Genomic DNA, 12303 nt, shown 5'->3' on the forward strand with positions numbered 1-12303 from the left:
TAGGTTAGGAAGTATAATATATCTCTATTATTGGTGTTATAAACCAAACAGAGCTACCTCACCAAACCTGACCCACAGACTGTATCCACTGAGGAGAAAAATACAGCTGTATCAACAGATACTCAGAATAAGCTGCACATTGTTTGCCATTGTCATGGTCCAATCAAATAAGTGGTTTTCGAGGAAATACAAAATCAACACACAGAAATAGCAGTGAAAAATAATAATCAAAAATAGCATTCAGCTCTTTTTGTGTTAACAATGTACCTTATGCTAAAAAGGATCTAATTTGGCTCCTACTTATTTTTGTAATAATTAACAAAAGCATGTCAGATTTCTTCCAGTTTCATGTAATTCAAACTCTGGCTTTTGGAAACTCTATTGAAGAAGTTGTAATACAGAAATCAAACTGTATGACAGAACATCTCTCAAATATTCTTATACACAGCATATTCCAAAAGGTATTTTTAGACTATTTTTAGTTCAATTAAACCTTTAACATTCATTTTATGGGATGACAATAAAAATAATAAAAACAATTTTATTCCAAAGAGAAACCAGGTTCCAACTGTATAAAATTCTATAGATTGAAGGACTTACCAGATTTCCTACTGTAAGTACAGTGTAAAAATGGTCAGTCATTGGATAATGTTCCATGGCCATAAATAGTGTGTTTATAACTATGCAAACAGTGATAGCCAGATCAACTAGTGGATCCATTACAATAAATTCAACTGCACTCTTTATTTTTAACCAGGGCTTGCAGCACTCCCAAATTAAGAAAGTGTGGGCAAACTTATCCCAACAAGGTGGACATTTTTGTCTGGATCCTTGAAGTTCTGGAGAAAAAGAGAAATTTATAGTCAACAAGTTTTGGAGAAAGTGAAGATAATTTTTATCTGCTTTTCCAGGTTTGAATCTTTATACCTGGAACCACTACGGACACTTGGTGGAACCAAGAACCTGATCTTTTTTCAGTAAAACTTTACTCTAAAGTCCTCTTAAGTGTCAAAGTACTTATTTTCAGATAAAAATGACATCAATTTTAGCATGAATAGGGTTTTGAAAATTATTTAAACTTTTTTCATTAATTTCATTAGTAGTCATTCCAGTGTTCCAAGGAATCCTAGCACAAATTTTCTTCTCCTATTAACTAAAGCCTGGCCTTTAATTGTCTCTAATATTTTTATGATATAGTTAGTGGAAAATGTATCACAAGGCATTTCTTCCAATAACTGTATTGCTATTTCTTCCAATAACTGTATTGCTAAGCATGAATAACTAGCATAAACCACATACACATTACATTAGAATAATTAGAATGAGTTTTTTTACATCAGCCTGCTTATTAGATTCCTTCCTTTCTTTTTGCACTATGTACATGCATTTTTTTCCTGTTATTCAGTTTATGTATTTGCAACGGCTACATATTTTTTCTCTTCTGTATTTGCATTGTGATATAATACCTTTAAGCAAGTCTATGTCAAGAAAGTTCAAGTATCTAGTTATAACACACCTTCCATTCTATTTGTGATAACATCTGCTAGACTCATGGCCCTTTCCCTTAAATCGGGATCCTCCAGCAACTCCACTGGTATTTGATATGAACTGGTACGTCTGTTTTTTATTTCTATTTCTGTGGTAGTGCTCTATAAAGAAAAAAAGAAGAAAAAAAAAAAAAGTTTTGTAAATTAAATTCAACTTTAGAAATACCATGATACTTTTTAAATTATAATTTTCATTATATACTTCCTAATACTATTCATACTTATAAAACATTAACAAAACATTTGGATACTTATTCCCATATTTCCATTGCATTATACTCAAATAACATTACTCCACTTTAGATACCAAGAAATTTTGGAGGGGACTACAGCCAAGAAAAGAAAGCAAGACCTGCAGAACTTGTGTAAAAAAAATTTCCCAGTTCCCAGTTCCATACTTTCTCTACCAATATTTCCATTCTAAACTAGTTCATTCACAAGGTACCTCTAACAAGTGATTAGTGGTAAGAAGATTCTGCACCAACACTATTCCATGAAAGTAAATTTTAAAGATTAGTTTCGATCTCTATACCCAAAACTTATTTAAATTATATTTTCAAAACTTAATTGCTACCAACTCTGATTTATTTTATGAATTTCAACTGAAGAAACAGCATAGGTCTGACTTAATTGATCCCAAAAATGAATACTTGTTTTACATGATTTTATTTTTAAAAACGAAAGCTGTGTTATAACTATAGTATTGAGTTCCTCTGCTATGAAGTAGTTTTGAATGCATAATGATAGATTTTTTTTCAGTACATTAAATAAATGCATGAAAATAAGAGTATAATAAAATGCAAGAAGACTATAACTGCAAGGCAGCTGGCTGATAACTGCAAGGAAGCTGGCTGATGTACTTTCAGATACTGTAACCCATATAGAAATTTCTGTTTCAGTAAAATAACATTTTTAGGAAAAAACATGCAGATGTGTCTGCTCCGTTCCTAAAGCAGACTGTGGGAAAAGGAAAAACAGAGCAGAATTAAAATGTTTTGTTTGTTTGGGGCTTTTTTTTTTGCTGAATTATACCCTGATCCTGGGCAGTCAGCAACTCAGGTAGTCTTTGAAACCCAGGAGGAAAGAATTCTTTCAGAATTTTTAAAATGACAACATAATCTTGAAAGACTATGCTACATTTTCAGTGTCAAATGTATGAAGAAGGAAGAAAAGCAGAAACACCATTATTACTGACAGATAATTGGAAAATACACTTTAAAAGGAGGTTAAAACCATAAAGAGAAAAAAAAATAATATAATAATGTACAGGAAGCTTCACGCTGAACATCCTATTCTGGACTCTAAAACAGATTTAGCAATGGAACATTACTAATCTGATTAATTAAGCAGATGTATGCATATCCTTGCTTTGCAGGTATATAAAAATTTACTACTTTGTTCTCTTTCATGCTTCAGCATCTCACTTTTGACTGAATCACTTCAAACCCATTTCATTACAGTAGGATCTGAAAAAGCATTCACAACTCCCCATCCATTTTCAAAGCAAAAATTTCATTGAAACATTGTCTATGCAATTAAGAAAGGCCATGAAACCTGGAATAATTTACTACTTCCTTACATTCCCATCAGCTGCTGCTTTATGTATTATCACCTCTGGCAGAAGTTGTCCAGTAGGAGACGACAGACCTGGTGGTCCATCCACCAAGGAAACCACCCCATTGCAATCCACGGTGCTGTGCATCTTCCCATTCACTGGGAGGACTGTGAGCCTCTTTGATGACCTACTGGTCTGGCTGATGTTACTGTTGCGCCGCTCGCCGTGCCTGCGCGGCACAAACAGAGAACCCCTTCTGCTCGAATTATCCTCAAACGTGCTGTGCTCATCGTCAGCAAAGTCATTTTCAGATCCTCGCTCTCTTCCATAGTCTCTAAAACTGAAAATACTTGTTCTGCTGCTAGGTCTGGGAGAAAACAGGGTGCCATGAACACTCAGCAAAGACTGCAAAGGAAACATAAAAAAATTACAATCTGAAGATTATACGTATACAAAATGCATATCTATATATAAGAAAAACAATAGTAATTTATATTGCCCAGGAATTTTTCAGTGTTATCTTTAATACACTGCCTCAGGCTGATCTCAACGATGCATTACAGATGAAAGCCAACTGAATGGGTAAATTTGCAGTGTACTTAAAACTATAACTGAGAGAAAAAAAAAAATACATGTATAAGGCCATAGTCATTTTTATCTTTGCTTTGAAGAGCAAAACCAAGACTTCCATAAACTTCAATGATCCACATAGATCATGCATTACGTTAAAATATATCAATACCTTTAGTCTTCTAAATTCATACATTATACTTAAATTTTCCATTTATGAATTAAGGCATTTCTATTTCAGATTAACTAGGAAAATGCAGTGCTGCTGTGGATGTTAAAGTCCTAAATAATAAAATGACAGAAAACAAAACACATTTTTAAGGTACACTCTAGAAAACAACACCAACAGTAAGTTGGTATTTAAGAGAATGCTACACTATTTTTCCTTTTGTTTTGTTGCCTTACATCGCAAAGTTGCAGTGAAGTTTGTTTGCTATAACAGTAATCCCAGAAATTCCAAAAATGACAATTTCATTAGTCACAGTACCTGGTGGGGCGATGTAAACGGCTTCCCATAAGTTAGTCTGTTTCCATCAAAAGATAAACGGAAACCTGTCCTTTTGATACTGCCATCTGATTCAGATTTTGGAAGATTTTCATTCTTCATGTCATCCTCTTCTCCAGAGAGCTCTCTCTGCCTTCTCTTCTTCCTTCTATTTCTCCTTTCTTTGGCACTTTTTGAACTAAGCTTGGATGTATCGGAAGAACTATCTGAGGGTGCAGCATTCCCACTTTCACAGCTGTACTCTGTCATCTCTGCTACAGCCACTGCTATTGCCTGCCACAGCAATTATTTAACAAGATGCTTTATAAATCACACCATTTTTAAAGAAGTATACAGCCCTTGTTCCTAAGATTTCTATCAAATTACTTCTAGTAAACAAAGTGGTTGGATTTGTGCAAAACTACAAATGAAATTCTGTAGCATGAATAGAATTCAAATGGAGTTCTACTTTGCATCCCCATCATGGAGTCAGCCCACAATGTCTACAGCCACAAAGTTATTTAGTAAATATTCTATCATTAATAATTCATTAATTAGAGTGAATGCAATAGCAAACAAAAGAGCTAAACAGAGTCACACTTCAGTCTGTATTAATTTAGTAAACTAATCCTAATTTTTATTTTAAGTAGCTTCCTTAAGCTGCTTCCAGTCTTTGATCTGATAGCCGCACAAGTAACAAGAATTAATCAGAAATTTAAAGATTAAAATATTTTGCACTCTAATCAGAGCTTGAAAGTATTGAAATTATTTATATGATGAAAATTTGGAAAATCATCATGACAGTTTACTAGATACTATCCAAGATAAGAGAGATTTATTTAAAATTATTATTCTGATTTGTAGACTGCTCTTTTTTCTCTGTTCAGAAATTCATTAACACTTTAGACATTATACATTTAAAAAGCAATAAAGAGGCATACAAAAAGCAGTCTAAAGTATTTGAGAGGTACGGTAAAGAATGGATTTTTTTTAGTATGTGAATGTAATTATTGGTTCTAACAAATAGCATGCAAAGGAACACACAAAGGCCCAGACTCCTGCTAGAAAATACCTGAGCTTCCTCTTGCTGCTTCTGCAGTTGTTCAAGCTTCAGCTTAAAGTCTGCCTCCCTCTGCTCTGCTTCAACAATAGTTGCCTGGTTTTGTTCTTCATAGGCCATGGCAACCACAGCCAAAATCAAGTTAATCAAATAGAAGGATCCCAGAAAAATCACCACAACAAAAAAGATCATGTATGATTTGCCAACAGCTCGTAGTGTCTATAGAAGGAGAAGAGAAATCAACCAGCTGCTGAAGAAATGCATCAGTTCATAAGCATTAATGACTTTGAAAAGTGCAAAACTAATATTTAGTTGGTTTTCCTTCTGTAGTAAAATCATACAAGTTTTCTGAATTACAACGTAATCAAAATAAAGAGGGCATTCTTGTATGTGAAAAACATGCCTAAGGATCATGCTGCTTTGCCACAAACCTCCTTCAATGCCTAATAATCTTGAAAAGTATGTGGGATCAAAGTTATTAATGTAAGTCACATATCACAGGTTGGAGACTTAGAATGCTTACCATGTATTAGCATGCTTTCCTGTTGAAATAACCAAATAAATTTAAAATGGCACAACTGCTTAGATAGTTAGAAGATAGTATTTATTATAATTAACACATTCACACACACACACACCCCACATAATGAAAAGCTACTGTAAGAAAGTTAATTTATATCAAGTCTGCATTCTGAGTTATAAAAAATGGGATTAAGAGTACTGAAATTAAGGTTCAGGTTTTACTGTCATGAAGTCTTTTTACAATTTGAACTCAATATTGGTATTTTTGCAAATATCACGAAGCACAAAATGAAATATACACTGTAAAAATTAAATTAAGGATCAAAAAACCTCTCATGTGCCTCTTCAGAAATCATGTGAGATTCTGTACTAAGTGTACATGTCTGCTTACTTTTGTAACTGAATTTGCTTCCTTTGATAAATTTTAATGGCTAACAATACCAATAGTATGTAATATAAATAAGAATGGTCTTTCCATGATTGATTTGGAGCCAGTAATACACTAACGACAATTTTTAAAATGCACTCACCAACTGATAAAGATTTTCCCAATAGTCCTGTGTCATCAGTCGAAACAGTGACAAGAAAGCCCAACTGAATGTGTCAAAGCTAGTATATCCATAGTTGGGGTTTTTACCAGCTTTCACACAGATGAACTCTTCTGGGCATTTACTAGGAGAGGGAAAAAAGAAAAGGAAAAGAGGCAAAACAATCCACACACAAATTTCACATAACACTTTTTTTTTTTTTAATTATTGTTTCTTGAGCTTCTTATGAAGCATTGTCTGTGGAGGGTGCTGCTATTTGTGGCTTAAAACAATTCAAAATTAGTGATGACATTAAAAGTCTGTTCTTTAAAGAATAATCCAGAGAAAGCAAACTAGTAATGACAATATTTCCTCCTATCTCCTTTCAGAGTTTTAAACAAAATAAAGTTTATTATGAACTGTTTGATATTACCTGTGCAGATATCTCTTCAATGAAAATAATACATGTACTTAACACAGAGATTTCAATAGGTGGATACTTCCATGCAGGAAAAAGCCAGCACACATATTTTATGCTGAACTATGTCTGTCAATGAGGTTGGCATACCAGATTTCTTGGCTTATTCACATCTGTGAGCCTAACTAAGAAATTCTACCAATTTGTCAAAACCAAATAATCAGCACAGGGATACTTTCATCTTGTGAAATTTTTCATATTGGTTTCGAGAGTAGGTGATGCAATCTTGATATCAAGTATAATAAAGACACTGTTTCAATTAGGACAGAAGAGGCTCCTGTCCCCAAAACCTCTCCAAAAAACACTATATAGATTTCTTTCCATGCATGTATGTCTATTTGATGTGCATTTATACACATACACAGAATTATCTCATAGTTACATATATAAGTTAAATGTTTACAAAGATATTTTAAGTATGTGGGTTTTAAAGCTATTACCTACCAAAACCAAGGGATGGACTGATAATTCATAAGCATACAGAATTACGTGATTTTGTTACAAAAAATTGCCATAGAGAGAGAGCAACACACTGCCATGCATGCAGCTGCCAGAAAGAGGAAGCCTAAAGATGTCTTCCTTAAATGTGGTCATAAATCTCCGTGCTCCATGCTTATTTTTGGGTTGAGAAATGGCAGGGAACCCATTATAAAGAATGTTCTTAAGTGATTGATAACACAAGGTCTAGCCTCCTTTAGTTACATGTGAGCTTTTAAAACAAATTCCCAGCAAAGTATTTTGTCATTTAACATTTTTACTCATTCAAGTGTCTAACTACTACCAAGACCATATTATTATTGACTGTGACGTTAGGTAACTAAATTAGCTCTTTAAAGTTTAGATCGATATTTTTTACATTCTGTTTACACACATAGTGTATCATTTTTAGTGTACCTTACCCTGCATCTGAGCTATTGCCACAAAGCAGAAAATCAATTGCTCCTTTTGGGAGATAGAAATGACCTAAAGAAAAAAAAAGAAGCAACATTTATGAATGAAAGGAGGGTTTGTATTTTTTTTGTGGGGATGAACCTATGTTCAAGTCATCCAGTTTTGAATGTTCATAATCTCTCATTTCTGTTTTCCCAACAGTGGGTTCAAATACTGGCATAATCACAGTATTTCTTGGGTTGGAAGTGACTTGAAAGATCATCTGTTTCCAAAACCCCTGCCATGGGAAGCACTGCCACTTAATAGATTGGGGCCCCATGCAACCTGGCCTTGATCACTTCCAGGGATGAGGCACCCACAACCCCTCTGGGCAACAAAATAAAAACATTGCAAAAATGAAATCCTAGAACAATAATTAGAACATAAATTGTATATTCTTTGCTTGCAACACTGCACAGTGAATATCCTTTCAAAATAGGTAAAAGAAAATACAAAACTTAAAACTCCTCTTATTCAGCAAGTAGAATGTAATCAGACAAAGCCTATCTCCTTTAAAATGGAACATGTATAATGGCTTTCTGGCAGTTTTGAAGTCAGAGCAACATTAACTAGCACATCCTGTAACTATTTCACATCCTGGGAAAACATGAAGGCAGCATTTAAAAAGAAGACAGGTGTTCCAATTACAGTGTTCTAACAGGTGCTGTACTATAAACAACTTTACAGAATTGTTCCTTTAATTATAAGGTGGTAGCCTTTGGAAAAGTTTCTGTGGGACTGGTCAAATGCTACCACACGCTGCCCAGAAGACGCTGTGGCACCTCAATCCTTAGAGATACTAAGAACTTGACTGGAATAAGGGATTGAGCAATCTGCTCCAACCAGACCAGCAGCTGAGCAGCAGTTGGTCTGGAATGGGGAGATCCTGGCCAACCTGCATGATTCTGTGATTCTAAAACTAACCTAAGCCTCTACATACATTTCTAAGTGCAGTCAATGAAAAGAGCAGTCACGTCAGCATGAGCTTGGGATGTAACATATACAAATTCCTGTTCTTTGCCATCCAAGTTAATTGGTTTTTATCTTTATTCTGAAGTATAAAGCAGCTATCTTGTGATTGTGTGATGGTTTACATACAAAAAATGTTAGCAAATTACAACAGTATTTCTTACTTTCTTCGTTAATGTACGCTGCCCAGTCAAATTCTGAACCATTAAAGTATGGAACTACATGTTTCTCAAAAGCTGTTGAATTTTCTGATGGCCAGAACAGGCATTTATTCTTCAAGTTGCCCATGAACAGCTGAAGTCCTATCAGTGCAAATACACTCAGGCAAAATACAGTCAGGATCATTACATCTGAGAGCTTCTTCACAGACTGAATTAAGGCTCCAACAATAGTCTTCAAGCCTGCAGACAGAGGCAGATTTTTGTTATACATTTATAATTATAAAATTATATTTTTATTATAATATAAAATATTAGATGTTTTATTATAATTATCATATAATAAATATTATTTATTATAATATTTATTATAATATTGTATTTATTATAGAAATATTTAGCTAAGCTAAAATACAATGTAAGCATCTCCAACACACTATTAAATACCATGCAAGCTTCAAAAGAAGTCTTAAAGCATTTTCCAAAGGAAAAGCTAACAATAAGTTTCAACCCTGAAAAATAATTTGAAAATATGAATGGGAATGAATAGCATACATTCCAAAGCACCTGCTCTTCACATCAGGAGTTTTCAATTCATGCTCTCTATACATGTACACTACATCTAAAGAAAATAGTTAATTTTATTTTCTTTTTGATGCCTCTTGCTCCAAACCTTTGCCAGTATTCTATTCCAATACACAGCATTTGGTTCTATAACAGCAAACAAAAAGAGACCACAATTTTATTTCAGTAGTAATTTTAATGTCTACATTCTAATGCATTGTCTTTTGCTGGAAGTGGGGTTTGGTGAAGATAGGCATCATAAGCTAATAACTACACCATGCAGTCCCATGCTACTCATTATTATCTTATTCCTCTGTCAGGGATTCAGCTTTTACAAAACACTAAAATTTTCAATCCCACATTTATTTCACAAATGTAGATATGTAGCATTCACATTAAAAAGCCGTAATTTTTATCCTTAATATGGGAAAGAAAATTTGACATCATTAAATGGAAGAATATACAATAAATGAGTTCTTCATGCAACTGACTCTTAAACTCTGAGGCTGACTGTTTTAGAGAATTAGAAAAGGAAATTAAATTGAAATTAAGACAAAAACCTGGATGTTTTTGTTAAAAACATAAGTTCAGCTTCTATGCAGTTTCAGTCAGCCTCAGTGTTTAACCTCGCTCTCACCTGGAATGACTGATACTGTTTTCAAAACTCGGAGAACTCTGAATGTTCTCAACGCTGAGACATTGCCCAGGTCCACAAACTCTGTCACATATCTGTAGTGAGGGATTCCACACACAAACACAATGACAGCACACACAAAATTAAACAGAGGTGATGTAGAGTGTCTACTATTTTGCACAGTTACTTCTTACCTGGAATTACAGAAATAGTTTTCAAAGCTCTCAATACTCTGAAAGTTCGAAGAGCTGAAAGATTGCCTAGGTTTACAAATTCTGTTATATACCTGTAGGATTAAATCACAGTTATTCAGAATTGAGGCAGAGATTATACTACTTACCCGGACTTGAAATCCTGAAATCCTGTTTTATTTTTGGAGGAAGAAGTTTAAATGAAAGACTTGCATTCTGTTTCAATTAAGCTTGCCCTAAGAAATTCACCCTTAAGATTTTCCATTAACTGCAAATTTAAAATGAAACCTATAGACCTGCTTTCGATTTTAAAATCCTATTTTAAACTAATTGTTGAGTGTTATCTTCTGTACTGTGGAATAGTCCACTAATTCTGCTATGTGTTACACTAGTGAAAAATATTCAAGTGGAAAAACTTGAAACACAATTCAGCTGCAATTTCATATGAACTAATATAAGCCAAACAAACTATCAGAGGTTCAAAAAAATTCCTGTTATTTTACTTAAAAAAATATTATATACTTACGCAAAGGAAATGACAACAAAATCAAGCCAGTTCCAAGGGTCACGAAGGCAAGTAAAATTGTTTATACAGAAGCCTCTTGCAAAGATTTTTACTAGAAATTCAAAAGTATAAATTCCAGTGAAAGTGTACCTATGAGGAAACACAGCAAAAGTTAAAGATTGCTGTGCTACTCAGTGATAAATCATGAGCATACAGGAAAATAAACCCAGTAATTAGTATATGCATTGAACAGCATACACTAATTATGTTATAAACTCATATAAAGCATGACTGTTTCCCCACCATTTTTTTGTGAGGTAATAAGATTATACATTTTATTTTGTCTGAAAAATATTTTTGCAGTTTCTAGCACATAAGATTTTTTAATTTCAGCACTAATAATAATAATCATGTACAACACAAAAAAATATTTTCATTCAAATAACATTTGAGCATGGTTGCCACATCAGAGATAAAGTCCATGGGTAAGTGAAATCTAATATTTACTAAAGGTACTTGATGGCTGACCATGTAGACTTAAGAATGATAAACAATAATCCTCAGCAAAGGTATTTTCTTTAAAGAGTGGCTGCGTCCCATAATTGGATTTTGCTGCACAAAATGAAGGTGTTTCAGAGTGGCTAAAGAATGCATCTTCCACACTGAAAAGCCAGCAGTTTTATGTTGAATGACAATTTTCTTTTTTTTCTTTTTTTTAATGATAAAGAACAGCTGAAGAGGGAGAATGAAAACGTTGCTTGTATGAACATTCTGAGGAAAAGTATTTATCAGCGTTTTGTTCAGAGAAAAAGATTAACAATGTCACAGCTTCTCTCCTTTGCAGAGTTTGCAGGACTGTGCTGCTTTGGGTTGCAGCTAGGATCAAACTCCGGGTAGGAAAAAGGAAAATACTGGTATTGCACACATAAGTAAAACTGCATGGTCTAGCTCTCTATTTGTTTTTCATTTTTAAAGCACCTTAAAAATCATTAGCTTATTTAAGTATACTTACTCTACTTTCTTTGCCCATTCTGGAAGATTCCTCCATGTCATCAATACACAATTTGCCAGAATAGTGAGCATAATGATCTTGTTGAACAATGTTGACCATAGTTAAGGAATATACCCCTTTTAAAAGCCAAATTTGCATAACACAAAATATGAGGACTTGGCCAGGACATAGAATACTCCCAACATATACCATACAAATCAATTTACTATCACTAGCAATGTCATAAATAATGCAAATATATTTCACAAGAATGATGGTTATACATCTATCGCAGAATCATTTAAGTTGGAAAAGACCACTGAGGTCACCAAGTCCAACTTTTGACTCTTCACTTGTCAATTAGACCATGACACTATGTGCCACATCCAGTCGTTCCCTGAACACCTCCGGGGATATTGACTCTACCACTTCCCTGGGTAGTCCATTCCAATGCTTGACAACCTTTTTTGTGAAGGAATTCCTCCTGATATCCAACCTGGACTTGCATTGGTGCAGTTTGAGGCTATTTTTTCTTGTCCTGTCACTGGTTACCTGGGAGAAGAAGCTGCCCCAACCTGGCTACACTCTCCTTCCAGCAGGTTGTGGAGAGTGATGAGG

General features: G+C 34.1%; 1 protein-coding gene across 5 annotated transcripts in view; it reads right to left on the reverse strand.

Annotated features, from left to right (window-relative positions):
• Nucleotides 1–12303, reverse strand: part of LOC102110821 (sodium channel protein type 2 subunit alpha-like) — a 138927-nt gene that overhangs the window by 29535 nt on the left and 97089 nt on the right. For 2 of the 5 annotated variants that reach the window (XM_088059197.1, XM_088059195.1), the window contains exons 1-11: nucleotides 11707–11791; nucleotides 10716–10844; nucleotides 10002–10093; nucleotides 8807–9043; nucleotides 7643–7706; nucleotides 6269–6410; nucleotides 5229–5435; nucleotides 4160–4450; nucleotides 3127–3507; nucleotides 1517–1649; nucleotides 601–839 (exon numbers count right to left, since the gene is read on the reverse strand). In XM_088059197.1, coding sequence (XP_087915323.1) covers nucleotides 601–839; nucleotides 1517–1649; nucleotides 3127–3507; nucleotides 4160–4450; nucleotides 5229–5435; nucleotides 6269–6410; nucleotides 7643–7706; nucleotides 8807–9043; nucleotides 10002–10093; nucleotides 10716–10844; nucleotides 11707–11777 — 1986 coding nt within the window. In that variant the 5' untranslated portion in view covers nucleotides 11778–11791. Of the gene's footprint in view, nucleotides 1–600; nucleotides 840–1516; nucleotides 1650–3126; nucleotides 3508–4159; nucleotides 4451–5228; nucleotides 5436–6268; nucleotides 6411–7642; nucleotides 7707–8806; nucleotides 9044–10001; nucleotides 10094–10192; nucleotides 10285–10715; nucleotides 10845–11706; nucleotides 11797–12303 lie in introns of those variants that run through there. The other 3 variants (XM_088059198.1, XM_088059196.1, XM_014249172.2) reach the window with 3 other exon arrangements.

The sequence above is a fragment of the Pseudopodoces humilis genome, chromosome 8 (genome assembly GCF_049639895.1).
Source record: "Pseudopodoces humilis isolate 2021_Gansu_Grassland_sample_001 chromosome 8, ASM4963989v1, whole genome shotgun sequence".
NCBI lineage: Eukaryota > Metazoa > Chordata > Aves > Passeriformes > Paridae > Pseudopodoces > Pseudopodoces humilis.